At 53.5% G+C, this 27,651-nt stretch overlaps 1 protein-coding gene across 11 annotated transcripts; it reads right to left on the bottom strand.

Moving 5' to 3' along the window:
* Window positions 1-3,126: 3,126 nt before the first annotated feature.
* INAVA (innate immunity activator) lies at window positions 3,127-27,597 on the bottom strand. 11 transcript variants are annotated; one of them, XR_013417435.1, is made up of 11 exons: window positions 26,890-27,594; window positions 20,181-20,329; window positions 19,075-19,199; window positions 18,455-18,571; window positions 17,517-17,739; window positions 10,851-10,904; window positions 9,817-10,027; window positions 9,363-9,536; window positions 6,720-7,404; window positions 4,779-5,321; window positions 3,127-4,715 (listed from the first exon to the last, which is right to left on the bottom strand). XR_013417435.1 is itself a non-coding variant. In XM_015120548.3 (10 exons), the coding sequence occupies exons 1-10, from the start codon at window positions 27,168-27,170 to the stop codon at window positions 5,229-5,231; spliced, it is 2,112 nt and encodes a 703-aa protein (XP_014976034.3). In that variant the 5' UTR covers window positions 27,171-27,597; the 3' UTR covers window positions 3,127-5,228. The 11 variants fall into 11 exon arrangements, 7 of the variants coding, with proteins under 7 accessions (XP_014976034.3, XP_077858681.1, XP_014976039.3 ...); XR_013417447.1 differs by lacking the exon at window positions 26,890-27,594 and adding an exon at window positions 23,518-23,740; XR_013417453.1 differs by lacking the exon at window positions 26,890-27,594 and adding an exon at window positions 23,507-23,702.
* Between the last annotated feature and the right edge of the window lie 54 nt (window positions 27,598-27,651).

Here is a 27,651-nt window from a genome sequence, read left to right as displayed (position 1 = left end):
GAAGGCCCAGAGGCAGGATCATGCCTGGAAAGCTTAAGGAACAGCAAGGAAGCCTGGGTGCCTGGAGTGGGAGGAGCAGGGAGGAGTGGTGGGAAGTGAAGGTAAAGTACTAATGGGGCAGATCATGAGGGACTCATAGCTTATTGTAAAGACAATTGGCTTTGGGGACAGGAGCCCCTGGCAGGTTTTGAATAAAAGTGGTCTGACTTTGATTAACAACAGCACTCTGGCTGTTCCGCTGAGAATAGATCAGGAGTAGAGGTGGAGAATGGCATGGGTGTGGGCAGAAGCAAGAGACCAACTGGGAGGTTGTGACAATAATCCAGAGGTGAGATGGTGGTTCACACCAAGGGAAGTGGTTAGAAGTGAATGATCAGATTCTGTATCCATGTTGAAGGTAGAACCAATAGGAATAGTTGATGGCTAGATGTGCATATGAGAGACAGAAGTCAAGAATTTTGGCCTTGATACACTAGAAAGATTGAGTTCCCATTAATTGATGTGGGAGAACAGAACAGATTTGCCTTTGGTAATAAAGTTAAGAGTTCAGTTTGGAATATATTAATTTTGAGATGTCTACTAGGCATCAAAGTGGAGATATCAATAGGTAGTTGGATGTAAGAGCCTGGAATTCCAGAATTGCAGATATGGACTGCAGATACCAATTTGGGAATTGTTGGCATGTAGATGTTATCCAAAGATTTCTCTGCCTGGGTGCAGTGGCTCATGCCTGTAATCCTAGCACTTTGGTAGGCCAAAGTAGGAGAATCCCTTAAGCCCAGGAGTTTAAGAACAGCATGGGCAACATAGTGAGACCACAACTCTACAAATAACCAAGAATTAGCTGGACACGGTGGCATGCACCAGTACTCCCAGCTACTTGGGAGGCTGAGGTGGGAGGACTGCTTGAGCCCAGGAGGTCAAGGCTGCAGAGAGGTATGATGGTGCCACTGCATCCTAGCCTGGGTGACAGAATGAGACCATGTCTTAAAAGAAAAATATACACATATCTATCTAATCTATCTATCTATCTATCTATCTATCTATCTATCTATCTATCTATCTATCTATCTATCTATCTATCTATAGAGAGAGAGAGAGAGTGCTCTGGCTGTCCTGAACAGCTGTCAGCTACAGGAGGTGTCACTCAAATTATCAGGCAATGTCTTGTTCCTGGCCCAGCTCCAGACTTCTCAGGGAGGCAGGCACGCAGAGACTAGAGCTGTGACAGGGGTAGCCAGAAGTGGGCAGATGTGTGCCCATTAGGTACACCTCAAGCGAGGGCTTGGGCAATCATCACCACTTCTGAGCACCCGCAGCTGAGATACAGGACCAACTGCTCACCCTGTAAGTGGGACTTCCAAGAGGCTTGTAATGTCGATGGCTCAAAGGTTACTCTCTTTGATTTTCGCTTGGTAGAACTCGGATTCATCTCTATGCTTGGGGCAGCAGCCTGCAGCTTGCGAGGAGAACAGTGGGCAGGCCAGGCGTGAGATAGTCCTTCCTAGGGATGCCACCCCTCTGCACTCACTCCAGGGGGAAGCTGCAGGAGGCAGACCTGCCCTTTTACCACAAAAGGAATTGGCTGAGTAGGGCCAGTGCTGGGTCCCAGGGTCAGCTTCCCATTTCCTCCCATGGGAAGATTCGGGACCCTCTGAAGGGCCCTGATCCCTCCTGATTTGCCTAGGAGTCTTCCATTCTGGGATCTTCCAGCATGGAGAATCTCAGACTCACAGGTGGGCTCCTAGGTCACAGTGGCCATCCCTGTGCCTCCAGGCCAAATTGCCTCTAGGAGTCTTGCTGCCAAAATCCCGAGGTCCCCTCTTCCCAGAGGCTTCTGTCCCCACTCCCTAATTCATAACCTTCCTTCTGCCCTATGGTAGGGGAGCTAAGTTCCCCGACATGTCTGCCCCTCCCAGACATGGCCCAGGGAAGCCTGCTCCTGGACCAGGAAGAAACTGCTGCGCAACCTGCTTCTCTCACGGCCCTGCACTTCGGGTCCCCGAACGGGCGCATCCCATCGCTCACTGCCTTAAAGGGCCTTGCTCTGCCCCTGTGTGCGTCTCTTTTGTATCCCTCCTCTTAGCTGCTCTCTGTCTGTCCTGTTTTTGGGAGCTGCCGCTCGGACAGGCCATCCCCTGGGAACTTGCTCACCCTCAGTTTTCCCTGGGCCTAACTCACCATCGTCTAAAATACAGAATCCAGCGCCCCATTCCCCACAAATAATAAGTCGAAGCGCTCAGGTCTGAGATCAGGATACCCTACAACTTCTCCAGAGACCCTGGAGCCGTCTCCCCTCCCATACCTTCCCCAAGAATGGAGTGCCCCAGACCCCTGAGGCCCACAGATCCCCGCGGCCCCGAGGGCTGCATCCAGGCAGGGCTGGAGGCTCCCCTTCTGCAGCGAGGGCCGGGGGCCCTGCCCCGCCCCTTCCTTGGCTGTGGAGGGAACAGGCGGGAAGGGGGAACCCTTTACCTGACACTCCGGCGCCTCAGGCCGGCGCTTCAGGTCCGGGCACAGCCTCTCCAGGGGGCGCTGTGCTCCGGGGCCCTGGAGCGACCCCTGCAGGGCAGGCACGGAAGTGTCCAAGGTGGCGCTCCCCACCATGCCGCAGTGAGACCCCATGCAGCGGGCGGGGGGCTGAGAGCTCATCACCACCCCAAGGAGGGGCCCCAGTCTTCCAGGTAAGGGGAAGGGGCTGTTTCTCATGAGCCTGGGCTCCGGGCAGTCAAAGCTCCAGGAATGGCTTGGAGGCACTGAGCCACCCATCTCTACCGTCTGCCTGACCACTCCCCTGTCCTTCTTGGGGAAGTGACTCCCAGAAGCCAGCTCCTCAAGCTGAAGAGGAGGCCGTAAGGAGCTTTGACAGGGGTTGTGCTGGCTTCCACCCTGCCCCGGAAGCAGAGAATCTGAGAGCCTCCCTCTACCAGGCAACCCATCACACCAGCTCCCCAGGGACCTGGCCAGCCCAGCTGGAGGGGCCAGGCAACTCAGTCACCTTGGCAGGCAGCCCAAGGGGCCGGGTTCAGCCTCTGCTCAGGAAACCTGGCACACACACACACACACACCCCAAAATAATAATAATAATAATAATAATAATAATAATAATAATACCTCAGCCCCAGCTCAGCCAATCACAAAAAACAGACTTTATTGAAGTATTTAGTACTAAACCCCACACAATTCCAGCTCTGTAGCTGAGGACACAGCCACTTGGCAATGGCACCAGGTGTTATACAGGACCAATAAGTTAATGTAAAGGACGCTTAGGTGTGGAAGGCCAGTGCTCAGCCATCTCCTGGTTCAGACTAAGGCGCTCTGGGCTCCAGTTAGGACACTGAGAGACCAGGGAAACCAACATGCCCTGGGGAAGGGGGCTTAGAGACAAACCAGAAAAGCACAGCATCCAAGCAGGGTATTCACACATGAGGGGCAGAGTAGGCCCAAAAGGTGGGGGTTGCTGATGCAGTAAGAGCACAGTGAGAGAAATGCCAGGTGCATCCCTTCAGCCTCCTGCGTCCTCCCACAGGTTCCTTTGATGGGCCATTCTGGGTCTTCCCTTGGCCCCCTTGTGCAATCAGCTACACCGTTTTCTTTCCAGTAGGAAGAACTGTGCCTCTTTTAGGTCAGACACCAGAGGTTGAACCTTCCGCTATACTCACAGTCTGTTCCAGTCCAGGTAACATAGGAGCAGAGTTCTGCACAGGTAAAGCCAGAACTTAGCTCTCCCTACCTCTCCTAGCCTCAACTCAGTTGCTTTCTCATTGAAGCAGGTCCCCTGACCTGGAAGCAAACAAGGCCCTAGGATGAGAACCCAGGGATGGCTGGGTGGTCTTAGCACATGCAGCTTCCACCCAGCCACTGAAGCTGGGACAAATAATGAATGCCCTCAAAGAAAATTCAGCATCTCATCAGTCCTTGGGAGTAAGTATGTCCGTGTTGGTATAAATAAGCACCTTCTCAGAGCAGAAGCATAGCTGGTGGGGGCAGTAAGAACTGTGACTCCCTCCCCCAACCAGAACATGCCACAAAAGTGGTGCCTTTCCAAAACCACTTGTAAAGTATTGGTTTTTGGGACTACGATGAAAAAATGTTAGAAGGGCCGGGTGCGATGGCTCATGCCCGTAATCTCAGCACTTTGAGAGGCCAAGGCGGGCAGATCACTTGAGATCAGGAGTTTGAGACCAGCCTGACCAACATGATGAAACCCCATCTCTACTAAAAATACAAAAATTAGCCAGGCATGGTGGCGCTTGCCTGTAATCCCAGCTACTCAGAAGGCTGAGGCAGGAGACTCACTTGAACCCAGGAGATGGGGGTTGTAGTGAGCCAAAATCTTGCCACTGCATTTCAGTCTGGGTGACAGAGTGAGACTTCATCTCAAAAACAAACAAAATGTTAGAAGGAGCAATGGGGCTGCAAGCCCTTGAGATGCCCAGAGGTGGTTGTCAAAAGGTGACCACTAAGCACCAGCATGGACCAGTTCCCCGCCGGACTCCCTGAGGCTATAAACCATGATGCCACTGACTCAAAGCTCAGAGGTCTAGGAGCCCACAGGGCATAGACAGGGTATAGTGACTGGGTCCCTAAAGAGGATTTATGGGGTCAGGAAAATAGGAAAGTCTAGCAAGACAATACACCACCAGGATATACTGACCTTTGACCTACCACTTGGTGTGTGCATCACAGAGCACATTAGAAAAGGGGAAAGGATTCTCCCCCATCCCAGGCTGGGGTACTCAGAGACCTGGGAAATGGGGGAGAACCATGTGCATGACTCTCATGTACCATGTATGTACCATGTCCATCCTCCAGCAATAGTGGGACAGGAGGGCCAGGGGCAGTTCCCCAGGGAAGTTCTTAGAACCAGAGCACAGAGCATTGGAGAACTCCCAAGGTGGCCCACTCTGCTTCACTCATCCCCTGCCACTTGTCCTGCATAAGGAGATAGAGGCTGTCAGTCAGACAGGCAAGGCCTTAAATCCAGTAGGCTAAACTCTGGGGGATAAAGCATAATCATATCACAGGGGTCTTGAGGACAATCCACATATATAAATCCTTAGGTCAGGGCTTCTGAAAAAAGTCGTGTAAAAAAAAAACATTAAAGGTCTCAGCTCCAGGTCATCGGCCTGCGATGGGGATGGGGGAGCTGAAAGAGGCACTCAGGGGTGGGGGGTCGAGACCCCAGCACCTCTATGAAACAGTCTTTTCCAGCATGGGGCGAAGAGTTACACCTGGCTGATGATCTCTCCTTTCTCAGGTACAAAGACTTGCACAGGGGCCCCGTCAGGCGATCTCCGCAGCACACACACTGTGGGCACCTGCCAGGGTCAGGAAGAAAGGAGAGGTGGGTAAATGAACCAGACCGAAAAGCGGGGACTGCAGGCGCAGTTACACCATCCTTATCCCTTAGGGACACTGACCAGCAGAAGCAGCAGCAGCAGCAGGCCCTGGCACTCAGCCCTTTCCTCCCAGGAGCCTCTCTGTCCTTCAGGGACCCCCTTTACACATTTTCCTCCAGTCCTTTGGGGTGTGACAGGCGCCCTGACCTCCTCCTCCCCCACTTTTCCTGGGCTCACTTCTCATCACCCTCCCTGTCTGGCAGGTTGGGATGGGTTGGGTCTATCCAGCCAAGGACAGGCCCAAGCGCGCAGGAAGGGAAAAGCACGTCAGCTGGAGGGCGCGGCCTGGGACTGGGGCCAGGGTGCTGCCAGGCCCAGGATGCCAGCTGCAGTCCAAAGAACCGTGGGTGGGGGAGGAACATGCAGCTGGGCCTGCTGGGAACCTGGGGTCTCAAAGAAGCAGCTTGTTGGTAACTTCTGGAGCACATCCCCTGCAGAGCCCTCCGTACCAGGGAGAAAGAATAAAGAAAGGATTCCTGTGTGTGGCTCCCCACTTCGAGAATGAAGAAATAGGGGCCAAGAAAACCAAGGCCGCCACCCTACCCAGTATCAGGGTGCTCTATCCTATATACTACCCTCCAGCCTGCTCCCTGGCCTCTGCGGCCCCAGATGATAATATCACATATCTAGTGCTTACCATGCATTGCTGTAATCATTCAGCCTCTTGGCAGCCCTATGAGACAGGTACTCTACTACTACCATTTCACAGGGGAGGAGACACTAGGTCCAAAGGGGTTAAGTCATTTGCCCAGTCATACAGCTCGTAAGTGGCAGAACTGGGATTTGAACCTGGTTGTCTAGCTTGAGGGTCGGTGCTCTTAACTCTGATGCCACCCTTCTTCTCGGCTTGGTGGGGAGGAGGAGTGTCAGGGAGGATGCTGATGCCCAGAAAATCACAGGTTCTGGCTTCTGCAACACACTTCCTACTCTCCCTTTGTCCTATACCTTCAAATGGAAGTTTGAGGGGCTGATTTGGACTGGACCTTTGATTATGAAGAGGCTTATCTGCTTTGTGGATCATCATTTAGGGAGGGAAAAAGTCTCAGCTGTCTTCGGGGGATCATCTCCACCAGTGTATACGCTTCTGAGCTAGACATGGCAGGCAAAATTAGGAGGTGCCCCAGGGAAGCCAAGAGTGCCTTCCAAAGCCAAGAGGAAATGTTCTTTTGGCCTGTTCTTCCTAGCTGGGGTTTGATTACCCGGCCACTAGGTTGCTGCTTTGATGCCTCTCTACCCTTGGACATGCTAGAATTATAGCCCTTCCCCGGCAAGACAGCCCTCCTGCCTGGCCCCGGGGTCCCTCCAGAGCAGCCGTACCTGTGCCCGGGGTCCCAGGGCTCGCCCGAAGCCCTCTCTTCCGAGGGGCAGGCTCCTGACCCGGAAAGCTCCTTGGCGGTCCAGTGAGTGGGGGCGGGTGCTCCGGAGGCGTGCACGCTCGTGCCACCACTTGAGCTCCTCGGACACGGCGGCCTTACTGAGCCCCCGGCCTGCCGGGCTGTCCTTCAGGGAGGGCGTCCGCACAATGCGGCTGCGGGAGGGCACCAGCCGCTGGTAGCGCAGGGGAGTGCCCTCCTCCTCGTAGGCGGGGCCCGGGGCTGGGCGGCACAGCTCCCACTCGCCAGGCGGCAGGGGGCTCTCAGCCACCACCACGTACCGCCCCGCCGGGAAATAGCCAGGTGGCAGCAGTAGCTTGGGGTGGTGGGCGACCAGCTCTCTGCTGCCGGCTGGGCCCCAGGCCCCGCGGTGACGATGGGTCTTGGGAGGGGAGAGAGGCTGCAGAAAGGAGATGTCGGGGCTGCTGCTGCCCGGTGAGGTGGGGTGGGAGATGCTGGAGATGTCAGAGCCACTGTCTTCTGAGCAGGAGTGGCAGGAGGCGTGGGGCAGCGGGGGCTTGGTCGCGGGAAAGCAGGACTCTGGCACTGTCACCGTGTAGTGAGTGGGGCGGCGGCGGGGAAAGGCGCTGCGACCTCGGCCCTCAGGACCCGCCCGGAAGGAATCCACCCTGAAGAGGGAAAGAGAGGCATTCTGAGTGTGGGGGTCAGAAACTCTACGCTGGGGTTGGGATAGGAGGTGGGGTTAAACCAGGTGAGTCCTGCTCTACCTCAAGACCCAAGCATGGCCCTCCTGCAAGGGTCTTAGGTCAAACCTCCCAAAGCAAACCACCAAACCCTCTGCTGGGCTGTGTGGGTGCAACGAATTCCCTCACTGTGTGCAGATGTGTACCTGCTGCATTCACAAGCTTGTGATTCATGTAAAGTGTGCTACATCAAGTAGCACATTAAGTACTCTTTTAAAAGTACTACATTAAGTACTTTCAGCTGAGGTACACTGTGTCCAGTGGCAGATCATCCACAGCATCTATTCGGTAGGCACTGCCAGGTACCTGACTTGAACGCGTAAAAGCTGTCATGTGGTACCCAGAGCAGTTACATGCAGCCCAGGACCGGCAGGGGCTGAAATCCAGCCTTCGCTTCACTCTGCTAATGCACCCAGGTATGGGGCTCTGTCCCCGTTTTTCCTAATTTGCACAAAGGCATGGTTTGTAAAATGGCCCTGGTAGCACGTAAAATATAAAATCTATTGCTGTGTGGTGGCGGATGCCTGTAATCCTAGCTACTCAGGAAGTTGAGGCAGGAGAATTACTTGAACCCAAGAGGCGGAGGTTGCAGTGAGCCAAGATTGCGCCACTGTACTCCAGCCTGGATGAAGGAGCAAGACTCCACCTCAAAAAAAAAAAATTAAAAACTAAATAAAATCCATTGCTTTACTTGAGAGCAGTTGTCCCAAGCTGCCCCCAGTTCAGTGCTGCCTGACCAGCAAATTTAAGCTGACGGAGAATTCAGCAATGCTTTCATGGTGCCCCAGTCCCCCCATGGTATGGCCAATACTGCCTGTCAACACTTAACCACTTAAACTATTACCAAGTAGCAGATGACTTAGAAAGTAACATACAATCAATTCTCATTATTTGCAGATTCAGTATTTGTAATTTTCCTAGTTGCTAAACTTTATTTTTAATCCCCAAAGCAATATACACAGTGCTTTCATGGTCATTCTTGGACACTGCAGAAGAGTGACAAATTTGAGTCTCTTTAAGTTTCAGTTGAGGTTAAACGAGGCCATGTTCTGCCCTCATGTTTCAGTTCTCATGCTGTAAGCACACATGTGTTCTCATGCTGTAAGCACACACTTACAAAAAGTGTCCTTTTTGTGGCATATTTATGTAGTGTGTGTGTTTTTGCTTTGATTGGTGATTCTGCTGTTTAAAATGGCCCCAGATACAGTGCTGAAGTGCTATCTACTGTTCCTCCCTAAGGCATACTGGGAAAAGGCTATGGTGTGCCTTATGGAGAAACTATGTGTGCTAGGTAAGGTTCATCCGGGTATGAGTTAGAGTGCCATTGGCCATGAGTTAATGGATCAACAACCCATATTAAGTAAGGTGTCCTTAAGCAGAAACTCACATAACACAAGGTTATATATTAATCAGTTGATGCAAAATGTGACCAAAGGCTCACAGGAACCTAACCCTATATTTCCCCAGGGGAAATACAGTATTTGCTAATTCAGGATTTGCGTCAATTTTTCTTTATAGAACATAACTACCACAAATAATGAGAATCAACTGTGCGTCAACTGAAAAAGTGAATTGCCTATTGTCAGTGACCAATAATTACTAGCACGAGGAAACATGGCAAGGGTAGAAAATTTGAATCAAGTTATGCAAAAAGACAAAACTAGAGTCTTTGGAAGAAAACAACTTGCTTCATGGATGGCCTTTGGCTTTGCGGGTGGCAGTGTAGTCTCTGTCAAGAGATGCCCCAAGAAGAGATCCTAAGAGAAGCCAAGGCACTAGCCATGTGTCACCCAGGGTTGTCCCACCTGTGTCCTGGGAGCTCCCACCCTCCAACGATAAGCTCTGAGTGGGTCCCCCATCTCTCTGGGGAAGCTGTCTCTTACCTCAGAGACTGTGACTGGCCCCTCCTCCCCTGCATCTCGGGGGTGGCTGGGGCACTGGTGCGGCCCTGCCACTGCACAGGAACACCACGGATGGGAACCATGTGGTAGGAGGCAGGCTCCAGAAGCCACAGGCTAGAGGCACTGGGCCCATCCTGTGGCGTGGTGGCTGGGCTGCTGCAAAAGGATTAGAGACAGGTCAGTGGCAGGAATGCCTCCATTCAGGAGCTCAAGAGGTGCAGAAGAATGGGGATGCAGTGGAAGGGGCTCCCAAAGTTAGTGGGGCAAACTGCCAGCACCCTTGGGGAACTACCAAGGCTCATGCTTCCATCCCACTGCTGCAGGAGCTCTCTCCTCCACCTTTCCACTCTTCCATCCACCCAGCCTATGGCCGTCCCCAGCACAGCTCCCACCAACTCCCAGCCCTCCCCTTCTCCCTTCCCTCCCCGATCCTGACCTGGATTCGCTCCAGGGCTCAGAAGATTTCCTGGGCTTCTCATAGGGGTGGTCCAGGCTGGTCTCCTTCCAGGGGCTGTTCTGGACTGGAGCCCGTTCCGGGCCCCCAGGCTCAGGTTCTGTTGGCTGCAGACCCTCAAGGGTTTGGGGTGGGAGAGGCCGAGAAGGTGGGGCTGGGGACTCTGGAGGAGGTTTTGGCACTTGGGATTCCTCTGCAGGAGTAAAAGTAACCTGGTAAGGCCAGAGGCTGGGGGAACCGGCCCAACAAGAACCTCCACAAACCATAGCCCATGCCTCCCTCTCCCTCCCATGCTGGCTTGTGCGGCTGTTCCAGGCCATGGCTCCAGCCCTAGATGCTCAAACATGTTTTCTTCTTTGGGACTTACTCCTTCCCACACAGCACTATTTTATGTCTTCCTGCTTCAAGAAGACTCCTGGGTTGTCTCTCTTGGGCTTACAGTGCTCCACTTTCTAACCTTTGTTCCTGGTACCATGTCTGTAGTTATCTTTTGTTTACCTATTTTTCTTGTTCCTGCCATGCCCATATGGCCTATTTCCTTATTGGCTTGGGCACTCCCCTGGGCAGGACTGTAACAGCTTCTCGATCCACCTTGACCCTGGCATCCTCATGGTTTGTACACAGGGTTCTTAATCTATAGACTTGTGTTTCCTCCCCCAGTGCTCCCTTCCTTTCAAAACTGGCAATGATTGTGGGCAGATTGCTCTTTGGCTCTGACTGGTGCATCTTGAAATCAAATCCCAGGGTGAAGGAGGGACATCTGGGGTTGATCAGTTCTCTTGGAGTTCACCTTTCCTTTCCCTGTAAAAATAATGAGCTTCCAGAATGGGAGATCAGCACATTCCCCATCTTCAACTGAGCATGTGCAAGGGCACATGGAAATCGACATGAGGTCCAAGCGGAAATCCTAAGCCTGGCACCCTAGCCTTCACTCCCACTTCAGAAAACTACCCAAACCCCATGGTCTTGCAATAGGAGTCCAGCCTTGACAATAGGCCCCCAAACATCCTTCTCACCTTCCTCCAGGAGGAGCCCATCTGACAGGGAGCTGTCATCAGAGGCACTGAGCTCTGGGAAAGACAAAGGGGAGAGAAGAGAAGGAAGTGAAGAAATGAACAAACAGATATGAGTAACCAGCAGTGCTGAGCAGCTCAGGCCTGATCACTCCCCCAGGACAGCATCCGTTATGAGGAAATACCCACTGTATGCTAAATACACATTGGGAGTGAATTTTTTTTTTTTTTCTGAGACAGGGTCTTACCCTGTTGACCAGTCTGGAGTACAGTAGTGTGATCATGGCTCACTGCAGCCTTGACCTCCCAGGCTCAAGAGATCCTCCTACCTCAGCCTCACAAGTAGCTGAGAACACAGGGGTATGCCAGCACATCCAGCTAAATTATTTTATTTTTTGTAGAGAAGAGGTATTGCTGTCTTGCCCAGGCTGGTCTTGAACTCCTAGGCTCAAGGGATCATCCTGCCTTGGCCTCCCAAAGTGCTGGGATTATAGGCATGAGCCGCTGCACCTGGCCTGGCTGTAAACTTATTACACAGAAGTAGAAAAAAATAGAAGGCAGAGGCTAGGAGACAAGAAATGTGATTTTAATCCTGACTCTGATATTAGCTCTGCAACTTTGAATAAACGATTTCAATGCTCTAGACCTCAGTTTCCCCACCTGTCAAAAAAAAGAAAAAAGGTGTCCTCTGGCAGGGCTTCTTGGCAGTGGAAAGGAAAGACAGAGTCATTTTAGAAGCCCTTGGGATAAAAAGAATTTCATGGCCAGGCGTGGTGGTTCATGCCTGTAATCCCAGCATTTTAGGCGGCCAAGGCAGTGGATGGCTTAAGCCCAGGAGTTCAAGACCCGCCTGGGCAAGATGGTGAAATCTGGTCTCTACAAGAAATATGAGAATTAGCTAGGCATGATGGTGAGTGCCTGTAGTCCCAGCTACTGGGGAAGGTGAGATGGGAAGATCACTTGAGGCTGGGAGGTTGAAGCTGCAGTGAGCCGTGATCACACCACCACACTCCAGCCTGGGAAACAGAGTGAGACCCTGTCTCAAATTTTAAAAAGGGAATTTCACTCTAATTTGTGTATAATCATCTCACATCACAAATACAATTCAAAGATCCCAATGTGAGACCTGCTGCATTACTAACAAGAGCAACGCAAGATAGGAATTTGAATTTAAGATAAAGTCTGGCCAGCTGGCCCCATGGAAGGTTCTTCAGTTGGTGATCTGGCAAGTCACCTGAAGGTAATGTAGTGTGACTTTTCTGCATGGTATAGCAGCACTTGTTACCTAGGAAATCAGAGGGAACTCATTTTTGCTATTGCCCTTGAACAAACTTAAGCCTTCAGATTTTTTTTTTTGTTTTTTTTTTTTTGAGATGGAGTCTTATTCTGTCACCTAGGCTGGAGTGCAGTGGCGTGATCTTGACTCACTGCAACCTCTGCCTCCCAGGATCAGGCGATTCTCCTGCCTCAGCCTCCCGAGTAGCTGGGATTATAGGCACCCACCACTATGGCTAGCTAATTTTTGTATTTTTAGTAGAGACAGGGTTTTACCAGGTTGGCCAGGCTGGTCTTGAACTCCTGACCTCAGGTGATCCACCCGCCTCAACCTCCCAAAGTGCTGGGATTACAGGCGTGAGCTACCACACCCGGTCAAGTCTTCAGATCTTAAGAATAAGCCTAAAGTGACCTGGATGGAACTAACGAAACTTTTGCAACTGTGTTTGAGAATGAAGATGAGGAAAAAGTAATAATTGCTAATGTTTCTACTGTGCCAATACATTTCTAAATACAGCACTTTATATATATTAATTCAGGTAATTCTCATAACAACCACGTAAGGTAGATGTTATCATCTGCAAGTGACAGTTGAGGAAACCACGTCTCAGAGGAGTTGAGTAACGTGGTTTAGGTTGTACATTCAACAAAGCTGGTTGAGTCAGAATTCACACCCAGACAGTCTGACTGGAGTCTGCTCTTAACCACAACCCTTTATGGGCTCTCCCCTATGAGCTTGCATCTCAAATGCATGAGCATTACACAGGAAGTTTAAAGAAAAGTAAAAAGTTCCAACCATCTTGAAATCCCTTACAACAGGGGTTAGCAAACTATGGCCCAGGGGCCAAATCCAGTTCAATGGCTGCTTTTATAAATAAAGGTTTGTTGGAACGCTGCTATGAATTTGTTTATGTAATGTCTGGCTGTTTTAGCACTGAAGTAGCAGAGTTGAACAATTGTGATAAAGACCAAACAGCCCACAAAGCCTAAAATATGTGCTATCTGGTTCTTTGTGGAAAAGTTTGTTAACCTTTGCTCCACAACTTTTTTTTTTCTTTAAAGATGGGGTGTTACGATGTTTCCTAGGCTGGAATGCAGTGGCCCAATCACAGTTCATTGCAACCTTGACCTCCTGAGCTCAATCAGTCTCCCACCTCAGACTCCTGAGTAGCTGGGACTACACGTGTCCACAATCATGCCTATCCAATTTTTAAATTTTAAATATCTGTAGAGACAGGGTCTCCCTATATGGTCCAGGCAGGTCTCACACTCTTGGGCTCAAGAGATCCTCCTGCTTGGCCTCCCGAAGTGCTGAGATTACAGGCTTGAGCCACCATGACCAGCCTGCTCCACAATTTAATGAAAAAAATCTTTATCCAGAGCAGGTGTTAGATTTGCAGGACACACGGTGCCAGAAGCTGGGCCTGACTCCTGAGTAGACAGCCAGCCTATGCTTTGCTTGGCTCACAAGTAGCCTTTGCTTTAGCGTTCAATTAAAGAGACACCCTCCTACTGAATTCTGGTCTCTTGCCTTTGATCTTTTATAAAAACCTTAGGAATAAAGGTTTTTATTGGGCCAGGCACACTTGTAATCCCAGCTACTCCAGAGGCTGAGGCAGGAGGATTGCTTAAGACCAGGAGTTTGAGACCAGCCTGGGCAATAAAGCAAGATCCCATCTCTAAAATAGTTTTTGTTTTGTTTTGTTTTAATTTGCTGGGTGTGGTGGCACATGACTGTAGTCCCAGCTCCTAGAGGCTGAAGAAGGAGGATCACTTGAGCCCAGGAGTTCAAGGCTGCAGTGAAGTATGATCACACCACTGCACTCCAGCCTGAACAACAGAACAAGACCCTATCTCTCAAACGATTTTAAAAAAAGATTCAGGTTTCTGAGAGCTGCTCACTATCTCACCCACTGTCCCAACCTCTGCCCCGCAGCAGCATCACAGGACACCCCAGGCGGAGGGGTAGCAGTGGAGATCATACTCACAAATGCTGAGCCTCCTCCAAGGCTGTGCTGTCCAACACAGTTGCCACTAGCCGCATGTGGCTATTTTCATTAAAACTAAATAAAGTCAGTTCCTCAGTCACACTAGGCAGAGTTCAAATGCTCCATAGCCACATGCAGCGAATGGCTACTGTATCGGACAGCACAGATACGGAACACTTCCATCATCTCAGAAATGCTATGAGAAGCCAGGTGCAGTGGCTCACACCTATAATCCCACCACTTGGGAGGCCGAGGCGGGAGAATCCCTTGAGGTCAGGAGGTCGAGACTAGCTTGGACAATTTGGCGAAATCCCATCTCTACTAAAAATACAAAAATTAGCTGGGCGTGGTGGTGGCGCACATCTGCAGTCCCAGCTTCTCAGGAGGCTGAGGCAAGAGAATCTCTTGAACCCAGGAGGTAGAGCTTGCAGTGAGCTGAGATGGCTCCACCGCACTCCAGCCTGGGTGACAGAGCGAGACTCCGTCTCAAAAAAAAAAAGAAAAAAAAAAAGAAATGCTATGAGGGTATTGCTAATGGCTGGTGTTGTTGATCAACAAATGCATCCAGAGCGCTTATTACACTGCACAGGTGGGTGCCAGGTGGCCCTCATGGGCTTCACCCTAGTAAATGAGCTCAACACCTGACTGCTCCCTGCCACTGCAGAGTATGGCTGATGACTCTCACTTAGCACAGTTACTTTCCCAACCTGAATTACCCTTATATGGAGCCCAAAGGGGCAGGGTGGTTTTTTGTTTGGGTTTTTGGTTTGTTTGCTTTTTTCACACCCCCCCCCCGTTTTTTTTGAGACAGAGTTTCGCTCTTGTCGCCCAGGCTGGAGTGCAATGGTGCAATCTCAGCTCACCGCAACCTCCGCCTCCTGGGTTCAAGTGATTCTCCGGCCTCAGCCTCCCGAGTAGCTGGGATTACAGGCATGCGCCACCATGCCTGGCTAATTTTGTATTATTAGTAGAGATGGGGTTTCTCCATGTTGGCCAGACTGGTCTCGAACTCCCGACCTCAAGTGATCCACCCACCTCGGCCTCCCAAAGTGCTGGGATTACAGGTGTGAGCCATTGTACCTGGCCTCCTTGTTTTTTTTTTGAGACGAAGTCTCACTCTGTCGCCAGGCTGGAGTGCAGTGGCACGATCTCGGCTGACTGCAATCTCTACCTCCCAAGTTCAAGCGATTCTCCTGGCTCAGCCTCCTGAGTAGCTGGGACTACAGACATGCGCCACCATGCCCGGCTAATTTTTGTATTTTTAGTAGAGATGGGGTTTTACTATGTTGGCCAGGCTGGTCTTGAACTCCTAACCTCATGATCCGCCCACCTCGGCCTCCAAAAGTGTTGGGATTGCAGGCATGAGCCACCGTGCCCGGCCTTCCCTTTTTAATTCAAAACACCTCAGCTACTAATAATTCTGCTTTACTTCCTCCTTTCTAGAAGGGCGGATGGGCAGAGGAGCCACAAAACAGAAATTACTTGTCTAGAGCTGATCCATTCTGTGCTCTCATGACAGGACTTTAGATCCCAGGGCCTGAAGTTGGCGAGGGGGTCTTGATTCCTGATGCGGGAAAGTCAGCAGCTACACCAGCTGTCTCCTCTCCAAAGCTCTGTCTTCACCTGGACTGAATGCTCCAAGTTTTCAGAATCTCATCCTCCTGCCTTCCACAGAGCCCCAGGCCAGTCCTGGCCTGCTCCTGACTCCCAACAAGAAGCATTATGGGTCACAATGGCAGCATCACGGTGACACACCCTTGCCACCCATCATGGGCAGAAGCTCCCAGCAATGGCAGCACCGGTGGGTAGGGGAGGCTGCTGAGCAGTGTGAGGTTGGAGCGGGGAGCAGGAGGCCCTGCAACCAACTGGCATGTTTCACCACTCTGACCTCTGCCTGCAAGCACAGAGCAAGCTGGCCCTTAGGGGCTTCCATGCCCAAATCAGCAGCTACCTTTCAAGGCTGCTGGGATCCCTGCTGAGAGTGGAGTAAGGATGTAGAATTTGTCTTTCATTAGAGCCTCAGAGACTGGGAGTGTTGTTCTGCGGCCAAGCCAGAACCACTGGAACCAGACGGAGGTCTGGCCATTTTCCCTGGGTCAGCCCCACTGTCTTCTGACTTTACTGGGTTAACTGTCACATGGAGGCACCTCCTCTTTATCACCTACTCTTGGCTGCGGGAGGTGACCTGGGTGGTGTCTGGTCACGCACTTTCTACCCTAAATTAGAGGCCATGGATCGGAGCAGGGACTTCTGAGACCTGTGCTGAGATAACCCCCTGCCTGAGGCATGGGCCGCGGCACAGGGACTAGCAAGGGCCTTCCAGCTTCCCCATGACTGCTCCCAGGCTGAGGAGTACTCTTGGCAAAAAGCCAACACGATATGCAGGGATGGGAGCCTGAGAATGTGAGTGAAGGCCGAGACCTCTGAATCCAATTCTATTGCAGGGCCACTGCCTCATTCCCTCCTGGTTCCCTCTGAGGCAGCCAGGGAGGTCTGGGCCCCATGTGAGAGACTGGGGGGCAGAGCTGAGTCATGGGCCCACTGCGGTGGGGCTTGGAATGGAGAGCTGCAAGTCCTGACCTGATAGGCTGGTCCTGGGTCAGGACAAAGGAAAACAGTCACACTTAAGGGCTCAGAACCCCCTGTTGGAAGCTAACCTGGGCTGGACACACTGATGTGATGTGGCAGGCCCTGGGCAACAACAACTCACTAGGTGCCCCCACAGCCACCAGTCTCTGGGCCAAGGAGCTCAGGGATTGAACTACAGACACAAGGAGGGCAGAGAACAGACATGGAAGGATCCCACCCTTGACCAGGGTGGCTGTAGATACTTAAGGGGCTGTGGGGCATGGCACCAGTGCTGCTGGATTTCAACCTGAACATCTTCTAAGTAGCTGTGGACCCCTGAAACAATTCAGCGATCAGTAACACAAAGCAATGGTCAATCTCTTTGCTGCCTAACTCAGGCCAGGGGACTACACATCAACTCAGAGCCTTGGGCTCACGTGAGCCTCACAGTACCCTGACCCAGAGAAGCCATCACCCTGTGGGCCTGGAGGGCAGTGGGACCGGCCTGGGCTACCCAGTTGAATGCAACTTGGATTCAGCTCAGGGTCAGCTGAGAAGTATCTCTGTGTAGGAAGTTTCTTGAAGGGAGTGCATTTTGAGGAGGGTACGGAAGGAGACAGTAGGGTGTTTTCCAAGTAGACCAAGGAGAGGACCTCACAGGATACGGAAGGCTTGCTGGAATTGCAGAGAATCAGAATGGGGTGGAGCTGAACCCAAGAATCAGCTTTACCCAGCTGGAGCCGAACGCAAAGGCAGTGGCACGGGGCTGTGCGCCCACCATCCCTCAAAAGCTCGTTTAAGGAGCATGGCCCAAGGGCCCTCGGGGCTGCTGGCTCACCTCGGCCCAGGGGGAGGGCAGCAGCCGGAGGTGGTTCACTGTTGCGCCTCCGCTCGACCAGGCAGCGCTGGAGCTCCTGCAACTTCTTCTCCTCCTGCAGCATGGAGTGCTTCCGCTGCCGCCGAGCCTGCCTGCTGAGATTCTCCTCCAGGCACAGCCGACGGGCTGCCTCTGTGATCTGCAGCTGCAGGGCCAGCTGGCGCTCCAGGCTGCTTAGGGGGTCCTGAGAGGGGGGCAGGAGTGAGGCTAGAGAGAGGCAGGGAGATTGGGGGCCCAGAGGGTAGAGAGCGGCCCTGACACAGTGCTCTAGGTCCCAGTCCTAAGCCCTGAAGACAGAAGAGAGGCAGACAGCAGCACCAATGGACGGACGTGGAGCAGAGGGTGGAGGGGTGGGAGGAGCTGAAAAGCAAACTTGTCAGCCTGAAAAGCTGGCAGGGGCACCCACCCACCAATCTGCCTGCTGAACCGGGCAGGGTGGGAACCCAAGTGGGACACTTTCCCTCCTGACCCCAAAGGGTGGGGCAGGCTGGTCCGTGGGAAACTGCTGCCATTGATGCCATGGGGAAAGGGCACCCAGGGCCTGACTGCCCCCACCTCCTCCTGAGAAAGGAGGACAGCCGTAGGGGCCAGAGTAACCTGTCTGAGCAGGCTATTGCCCGCTGGGTTAGTGGCTGGCGCTCTTAACTGATCTTCTGCCCACTGGGGCCAAACCCAGTGTCCTCCCTTGAGCTCCCAGCTTGCAGTTCCATGGTGGTGCCCCTTCTCCACGGCCATTTGGGCTACATATTCATGGTGCCCCTTGCCAACATGCAGCCAAGCACCCTCATTGGGTGTGAAGGGGTGGAAGGGAACCTGCCAGGGTACTGGGCTGAGGTGTGGCGTCTCAGTGATCAGCTTTGGGGGTCGAGGGGTACTGGCAGCTTCCTGAGGTTCCTCACCTCTCTGTGCAAGGCCCAGTCGTCCAGTTTGTAAGCTGCTCCGATCCTGCGGCGAACCTTGGGGGCCTTTTCCCCTGGTTTGAGGGGATACTCTGCTGGCAAGGTGCCCGTCAGCTCCTAGGGAGGAAGCAGAGTCAAGCCAGGCCCACTGCCCAGCCTTGGCCACTGGCCCCTGCAATGCAAGTACCTGCCTTCCACAGAGGCCCTGTTGGGACCACCTTCCACCCTCCTCCCCACATCCCATCCTCCACGCTGTCTCTCCCGTCTTCAGACCCACTCTGCACCCCTCCCCTTTCCCTTCAGACCTCCTTCTGATCACTTCCTCCAGAGCTACACCGACCCAGGTTACAGCACTCAAATGCACTTATGTCTACGCAGTCCCTCTGCAGCCCCTGATGAGCTTTGTTCTCTGTGCCTGAGCCCCCGCCTGGGTCTGACTCTTCTCCATCCAGCGCAAGGTCAAACACTGGTTCATGGGGACTCTGGACCCCAGCCCCCAGCCTGATGTCTAGAATTCCCTCAAGAATGGGGCTCCCTCTCCCCAGCTCCCGCATCCCCAAACATGGCTCCACAGCCCCTCAGATGAACGCCATGCTTGTGTGTGCTGGCTGGGGCCTCACCGCCTCCCGCAGGCAGAGTCTCCTCAGCTCCTCCAGGCAGGCCTCCAGCCTCGCCTCCAGGGCCCTCTGCTGCTTGTGCACTGCGTGGGCCAGCTCCTTCATTGGGGAGACTGGGCTGTCAGGGCCTGCAGGGGTGGGGGACACATGCTCAGGGAGGCTGAAGGCGGAAGCCTCCTCCGTTACTTGTTGACCACCCCTAGGGGAGCACACATGCACACGCACACACATCTCATGCCTGCCCACAAATTGCAGGCTGCCTGCTGTGGCCTGTGTCACAGCCGCAAAACACCACGACTCTTGGCTGCACAAATGTTACAGCTCAGAAGGGAGGGTCGTCCTACCAGGTGACCTACAGTGGGGACAGTGCAAGGGAGGGAGTTCTGCCCATGCAGTCCTCCCCCCACTCCTCCTCCCTTCTCCTTCCTCTTTTCCTTCTTCTTCCTCTCTTTCTCTCTCTCCCTCTCCCCACTACCCCTCTCTCTTGCACACACACAAAAGTCTCTTATTTCTTGTCCTCTGTCAAAACTAGGCCAGACTAGGCCCACAGGTCTGGCCAAACAGAGAGGCAAGACCTTCACATTGGCCAGATGATATATATTTTTTTGAGATGGAGTCTTGCCCTGTCGCCCAGGCTGGAGTGCAATGCTGTGATCTCGGCTCACTGCAACCTCCGCCTCCCGGGTTCAAGCGATTCTCCTGCCTCAGCCTCCCAAGTAGCTGGGACTATGTGGTAGCCAGGATGGTCTCGATCTCCTGACCTTGTGATCCACCCACTTTGGCCTCCCAAAGTGCTGGGATTACAGGCATGAGCCACTGTGCCTGGCTGAGATTTTTCAGCTTCTCAACTGGGGCTAAAGCTGAACACTGCAGATCCCTCTTCCAGATAGAACCAAAACTCCAAGCCAGTTTTCTCCAGGGAGGAAAACTCCACATGTCCCTGAGGCTCCAGCCCTTCCAGAACCTCCCCCTCCTCCCGGCAGAGGCCTCTCCCCCCCCTTCCTCTCAGCCCTTGGGAGTCTCAGCTGGGCCAGCCCTAGCGCCTGGGGACTCAGGACTCAGGAGTCAGGGCCGGGGACCAGGGCAGGGGGATTTCCCTGAACACTCACCAGACTGCAGGATGATGCCGCTGTCGGTGTCACTGACCTCATCCTTACTCTCCATGGTGGATTTCTGGAAGGAGAAGGCACAGAGCAGGGAGGGGGGATACCGTGACCAGCCTGGGCCAGGATGTGTAGGTAGCCTGGAGTTTCCCCAGCTTTAAAGAGAAAAGAGAACAATAACAAAAAAGCTAGATATGAACCATCTTGGTTACAAAAAGCTTAATAGATGCTTAAGAGCAGGGGAGTGGGAGGGCTGTGCTTCAGGAACCATCTAGGGTGGGAGATTCTGGCACTGGGGGTGCTGCCCGAGAGAAGGGGCTGTGGGCCTCACCAGCAAACCCTGTTCTCAGTGGACACTCAGGGGCCCAGCCTAGCTCCCCTCTGGGCCAAAGTCCTTTAGGCCTAAGGAGGTTGACAACTGTGGTAGCCACAAGAGCCACTCGACTGGGGAGAAAGGCAAGAAGGAAAAGAGCAGAGACAGGATAAAAAGGAAGGGGACAAAGAAATGGGATGGGATGACAAAGAAAGGAGGAAGGGGTCCCCGCATGGTGGCTCACACCTGTAATCCCAGCATTTCTGGAGACCAAAGCAGAAGGATTGCTTGAGGCCAGGAGTTCAAGACCAGCCTGGACAACTTAGACCCCATCTCTCCAAAAATGAAAATTAGCTGGGCATGGTGGTGTGCACCTGTAGTCCCAGCTACTCAGGAGACTGAGGCAGGAGGATTGCCTGAGCCTGGAGAAGTCAAGGCTGCAGTGAGCCGTGTTCGCGCCATTGCACTCCAGCCTGGACAACAGAGACCCTGTCTCCAAAAAATAAGAAAGGAGGAAGGGGAAGACGTCTTTATGGGACACAGCTATCCTCAACCCAGGAACCCAGGAGGTGTGAGGCATGTCCTACTGCCCCAGTGGCTGAGGGCACTTCAAGAAGTGGGCAGGCACATGGCCAAGGCCCTGGTCTGGGGCCTCCAAAGCCCAGGACGCCTGCTCTCTGAATTGGCGCCCTGGACTCTGAATTTCACATCTGCAGACATGTGCGGCCACTGTATGCCACAGAGCTGTCCCAAAGCCCTCAAACAACTTTCAAGCCATCAATTGCTCCTAGGAGACCCTTGAAAGGGAATCAGCCTGGATCCCCTACACCCCACAACCCAGGGCTGTGTCTGTCAGGGTTGTCAAGACTTGACACGTCGGGGGCGAGCAGTGGCTAGAGCAGAAGCTGCATAAGGACAGAAAGATCACCTGCTCCTCTGCCTGCTTCGGGGTGGAGAACACTTGGGTGGTACAGGTGCCATCCCATTGTGTCGGCTCAGCTAGGGAGCAGTCACCCAGATAACACCTGTGCCCGCCCCCTCTCCCTCCTCACCAACCCACACCCCTGGTTGGGGTCCCAGCTGGCCAGGGCCTGGCAGCTGCTGGCTGCAGCAGGGGTGGGAGGGGTAGGCGGAGCCCGTGCAGGCGGTCCGGTCTGGAAAGAGAGCCCAGCCACCTCCTCACTGAGTCAGCCCATTGAGCAAGAGTCCAAAAGTCCTTCCGAGTTTCTGTCTGGAGCCTATCCTGCCTCCTCAGAGCGCGGGGCCGCAGGGTGGGGGAGGTGAGCTCCACCCCTCCGCAGGCAGCCAACAGGACAGAAAACTCAGCCGGAAAGCTGGTAACAAAGCGAGGCCAACAGGGAGAGGGGACTGCTGTCAACCAGGTCCCTGTGATACGTCTCCACCCATCAAAATGATAAGAGCAGGACGATCAAGAACTTTTATAGACCTACATAAACAACACAGCAGCCACAGGCAGCAACAATCAAACACAAAGCCCTAAAAGCAGCATGTACCTTGCACTTTGGAATTTCAATTATTCAAGGAAGTCTAGAGAATGCATGAGAGAATTATTTTTTTTAAGTTTATGGGAGGCCTTTGCAAACAGGCCAAAGTTCTGAAAGACTGGCCATATATTCTGGGACCCCACCCAGCAGGGTACTTAGGATGACTATTAGCTCTGCACTGTCCATCTGTCCCAAACTCTCTCCCTCGTAGAGATAAGAACAGGACAGAGGAGCAGGCAGCTCACCCCCACCCCTTCCCACTCGCCCTAGCCATCCTCCCACCTTCCCCAGAAGCCAAGGGCAGGATGCAGCCAGAGCTAGGAAGCAAGGTGGTCTCAGCTAGCACACTGAGTGTGTCTGTTTTGGACAAAGGAGGAAGTAATGTGGGAGGGGAAGCCATTAATTAGTCACGCTTGCTAATTAATTATTAACCACTAAGTAGTTGCCTTGGAAAGTTGGGCCAACTCAGGCCCTGCTTCTCAGGGGCTCTGAGACTGTTGCAGAGGAGTGGGGACTTACAGGGACAGAGGCGTACCTTAGCACGCCTCCTGTCTCCGCCAGCTGCCCCTTCTCTCAGCTGGGCCCAGCCTCTCACTGCCAGCGTCAAAGGGGAGGCACTGATCTTGCCGGTGGCCCCAGGCTGATGCTGGGTGCTCTCTGGGATGACTTGCCGCCCCAAGTAGAGCAAAGGGAATAGTGTCAGAAGCCCATAGCCCGGTTGTGGAATCAAGGCTTGGTTCTGCTGGGTCTGCGCTACCTTGGGAAAGTCACCAGGCCTCCCTGGGCTTCCTTTCCTCCTGTGCACAATAAAGACTGCACAGCGTCTAAGGCCTTTCCAGGTCCCCGGTCTGAATCTCGACCTCTTGGTCAATGTCAGGCCAAGAAGGAAACCGCACAGCCATGTAGCAGACCCCCACATCTGCCTCTGCCGAGGCCGCCCTCCACAGCTGTAGGGAACCTGCCCCAGAGTCTGCAGGTGATAGCGAGGCCACCACCCCCACCCAGGAGGCTATGAGTCTTAAGTGTCTAAGGCATTGCTTTTAGGTAAAGGCAGTTCAGGTAACATCCCACCCCCTCCCCAACACAGGGATCTCTCCTGGGCCTCTTCAAGCCCCAGTACTGGGCCCTAAAAAGCAGCCATCCGGCTGAACAATGTCCCCAGAAAAAGGCAGAGGCCAGAAGGGGCCCAGAGGGAGAGAGGGAGGGAAACTCCAGAGCACCTTCCCTCAGGCTGGGCCATGGGGGATCCTTCTCTATCCCAAGTATGTCCCCCAAAGCCAGGTCTTGGGCCGGCCTGTCCCAGCTCACCTCTGCTTGCCCTCCCTCTGGTGGAAACTAAGGCCTGGGCAACCACAGGAACAGGCTCCTGTCCAAGCCCACCAACACCCCTCTGTCATCCCTACACCCCAGACATAGGCTGGCGGGGGTGGGGGTTGGAGGGCTGATGGCCACTGCTTGGGCTCCTGCACTCCCAGGCCAGCCTGCTGTCAGTCCCAAAGACCCATTCCACTTACCCCGCCCTCACCTGCTTCTGGGCTTTTGTCCAGGAGTTTGAGAAACAGCCCCTGCTTTCAGTCAGGGGGCGCAGGGCCCTTGCATGTCACCTCAGGGTCTCCCAAGCCACAGGCCTGTGCTCTCTCTCCAGCAGACGGGGCTGCTGGCCATCCGTCTCGGCTCACCTGCCTGCCTTGCCGTCCCTCCCAGGCTGCCGGGCCAGGGGAACCAGGTTACTTGTTATGACTTGAGTCAGAGGGGAGGAGCAGGTGAGCAAGTCCTTCCCTGAACTAATCCCGTGCAACTGGTGCCGGCAGGCAGCTCCTGGGCCTCTGCACTTCCGGGGGGCAGGAGGGTAGCAGGGAAAAAGGGGCTCCCATGGAGGAATCCCCGAAGAAGGCAACAACAAGGGTCGTGTCTTCATGGCCTCAAGAGACCCTAGTACAACGTTCTGAGCTGTGAGGTACCTGCGTGCTCTCCTGTCCTGACCCTGGCTCTCTCTGCCTTCCTTTGACCTCAGTTTCTCTTTCCAGAAATCGAGGCCTGTTAAGCCCCCCAGAAGCAGGGTGAGATGTTCACTGTCCACTGAGAAAACAAGTAGGACATTTACAAACTGACAGGGATGGGTCATTGCTCTTCCCCATATACCGAAATGGAGACCAAGGCCTGGGTTTTATCTCTACCGGGTGAGGATTTTAAAACCTCAGGCGAGGCAGCTGGAATTCCAATATGTAGAAGTTCTAGAATCCTAGAGAGGGAGATCAGGCTGTTCTTTTTATCCCAGACATTTTCCCCCAGGGGTATCAAGGCCATCACTTCTCTGTTTATTATTACATCCATCCCCCAGCAACGCATGTTCATGGGGCACTGACAGGCACTGACCTGAGCCCAAGTCCTGTTCCCTACTCCACAGGAGGTCCACTGTGACCCTAGACCCTAAGCCCACTCCCCAAATGCAAGGAACCAGAGACCAAAATGGAACTTATTTCCTACAGAAAAATAAGCCTCAAGGTCTCCCTTGAGGAGAGACCTCCCGACCCCCAAGCAAATGGGAAACTGGAATCTAGCCTATTTCACAGAGGGAAGCAGAACTAAGGCTGACTGTTGCCTGTCCCTAGCAGGCTGCACCCCTCAAGTCTTCATCTTACCACCTCCCTTTCCCCCCACTCTCTGATCTTCCCACCATTCCCCTCACCCAGATTCCAGTGCCTCAGTATTTGTCTGGATTGCCTCCCCTCCCCCAGACCCTAAAGAGCCCTGTCCCCCATTCCCCACTCCCCACCCCCGAGTGCAGAGAAGACAGAGGAAGTTTGCTTTCACCAGGCATCTCCTGTGGAGCAGAACTCATGGGACTGGAGTCCGCCAGCATCCCCCACAGCTCCGGTACACACACCCAGCACACCTTCACATTCCTGTACACACCCTTTTTCCAAACAATGCTAGCCCCAGAGTGCTGCGGGCTGACCACCTCATTTTCTGCCCAGGCTGAGGCTGAGGGGCCCTAACAGGGGACAGTTCCTCCTCCCCCTACCCCATGGGGAGCTTGTTCTCTGGGTCTCCCAAAGAGCCTGCAGTCCTGCCCTTCCCCAGTCCTCCATGACACACAGTCCCTCCCCATAGAGGCTTGGCACTTTCTTACAAAGTCAAACAGAGAGGGGTTAACTCTGGGCATAAGCGGCCCTTCCTCCACGTTGCCCACCCCCAGCTCCAGGTGGGGGTTGGTGGAAGTTTCTAGAATTGGCTCACAGTTCACATTTCTTAATGCATAGAATAAAATTAAGAAGATCACTAAAAAAGTCAATTGTATGACATAAAGTTCTAAAAATAAAAAAACATAGCAATATATATGCTTCTTTATTAACATTAAGCAGGGTCTAGCAGTGGGTAATTTCATACAAGGGCTGAGTGTAAACAATATTTCAAGACAGCTGTGACTGCAATGTGATATGAAACTGTGAAATCTATTAATGGCAAAGTCACAGGTACTGCCAATGCTACCGTGATTTGTTGTCTTCACAACTAAAGGTGATGTTAAAATCTGTTAAAGATTGGTGAAAAACAATTATCTTTTTTTTCCTCACCTAGTTTACAAACCCTCTGAATTCTATCTACAGATGCCTAATGCCAATGAACCCAGTTAAGAATCCCTGCCCTCAGGTAATCCACCATCTCTGACTTCAGGGGAGGTTAGTACAGATGCTCAATCTGTTTGCATTGATCCTTTGGAATTCTCAAAAACGCCTTGCTCCCCCAAATTCACACTCAATATTTCCCAACCCTGCAGAATCTGAGGTTTGGAAGGGAGCTGGCAAACCAAACCTCCTGCCAAGAATCCCAGGGAGCCATCCTTGGAGCTCTCTGATAGCCATGTCATTCAATTCAAAATACTAATGGGGGAGGTGGGCACTCCAGAGGCCAGCTGGGAATCTGAAACAGCTCCCCACTCCAGCCAGGCTGGGGAGTCAGGGGACTGATGCCCCAGCCCCAAACCCTAGAGCACCATCCAGACCACCAGTTGGTGAGGAAGTGGTATTTCCTTGCAAAACATTATAGTAGTTGGAATCTGATCTTTGCAGACAAGAGCCCTTCCCCAGGGAAGGGAAACTGGACCTCTTTAGTGTTTTCATTTCCTAAGGAAAAGTCCCGAATCAGAAAGCTCTTCCCCAGCGCTGTAGCCACCCACTCTCCATTTTTTTAAAAAAAGTTCCTTCTTCTAGCGTCTTCTGATAACACCAGATTGGAAGTTCTTTAAAGCAAGGGCCTGATCCTACCATCTTCACATCCCCAACAGCCCCCAGCAAAGCAGTCTCAGGCACTGCTAAAAATCTTACTTCATGAATTAAGGAATCAATGGCCAGCGCTAGAGCCAACAGTGAAAAAAGGAAGAAGTGAAATAGCCCGGGACCCTCCAGGCAGGAGGGGTGGGAGATGGTTCCTTCACTGTTTTCTTACTTGCATCTGCTCCCTGCTCACTAGGAAAGGTGTTCGCCTCCACTAAGCAAAGGTGGAGTGGGGAACTCCAAGCCAGCCTGGAATGCGCCCTGAAATGAGACCTCTAGGCTTTCTCTAAAAAGCCCCTTTGTCCTGTCCACCCTGCTCCCCTCCCCCACCGCGCCCTCCACATCCAGGCTGGCCCGAGACTTTGCTCCTTTTGTTTGGCTGCTTTCTGGCTTCCCGGAACCTGGCCAGGAAGATCCACAGGCACGAAGAAGGTCGACGGAGAAAGGTTGAGGGGCTGGGAGTGTGCATTTTTGGTAGGAACTCAGAATTCCTGCCCCCTTGATACATAACCCCATTCCCTGTAGGCACCCTCCCTCCGCTAAGGCTGAAGACCATGGGTTCAGGGGCCCGATCCCCCGCTCCAGTTCACCCGCGCTGGGTGCCCCGAAGTTTTCCCGCTTACCTGTCCCATGGAGCTCTGGCGCCGCCCGCCTGCCCCTGCGCCCTCCGCTCCAGCCTCGCAGCTTCAGGACCTGTTTGTCCAGGCCATCTTCCCTCCCCGCGAGCCTCCCCGCGGCCTGCCCTCCCCGGAGGTATTTCATTTAACTTCGGCATTTGCAGCATCCCAAATGTTAAAGATCCCAAGACATCTGTCCCCTGGGGCATACCAAGGCCCAGATGAAAGAGGGGAAGACGCAAGAAGGGACTGGAGAGTCCAATCCAAGAGTCGGGACGGGGCCGCATGCGGGAGTGACGAGGTACCCGCAGGGGTGCGCGAGCTGCGGGAGCAGCCGCTCGAGGGGCAAGGCTGTCCCCTTTGCCCCGCTTTCGGACGCCCGCGCGGCGGGACACCCCCGGCGCCGCCAGTTTCCGCAGCCCAGGCGGGACGAGGCTTCTCTCTTGGTCCCAGTGCCGCCTTTCATTCGCGCGCTCTGGCCTGGCTGGGGCCAGTTTTCATTCCTGGAGACCCCCGAGTGGAAGAATGAAAGGAGCCTGCGGAAGGGCGCTCCTCCGACCCTGTCCTCCCCACAAGCGCCCTCCCCCTCGCTGTGCCGCGCTGCGGGCGGCGGAGCCCGGGTGTGTGGGTCGCGCGGGGATGGCCGCTCCTCCCCGGCCCCGGCCCCGGCCCACTCCCACTCCTCCCGCCGGGGCCGCTGGCTGAACTCGGGCTGGCTCTGAAGGGAAGGAGCACCCTCTCGGGGAGCGCCTCCTGCTGCCCGCTGCG

This window comes from Macaca mulatta, chromosome 1 (assembly GCF_049350105.2).
Source record: "Macaca mulatta isolate MMU2019108-1 chromosome 1, T2T-MMU8v2.0, whole genome shotgun sequence".
Lineage (NCBI taxonomy): Eukaryota > Metazoa > Chordata > Mammalia > Primates > Cercopithecidae > Macaca > Macaca mulatta.
Note: the sequence above shows the minus strand (reverse complement) of the source record. Positions and strands in the feature narration are given on the sequence as shown.

Coding starts and splice junctions, on each gene's coding strand:
- INAVA (XM_015120548.3), bottom strand. CDS start 27,170: ATGCGGCCCCGTCCCGACTCTTGGATTGGACTCTCCAGTCCCTTCTTG. Junction 18,572..19,074: donor GACTCTGCCTGCGGGAGGCG/GTGAGGCCCCAG, acceptor CTTCCTCCCTAG/GAGCTGACGGGCACCTTGCC. Junction 7,405..9,362: donor GGCCAGTCACAGTCTCTGAG/GTAAGAGACAGC, acceptor TTCCCTCTTCAG/GGTGGATTCCTTCCGGGCGG.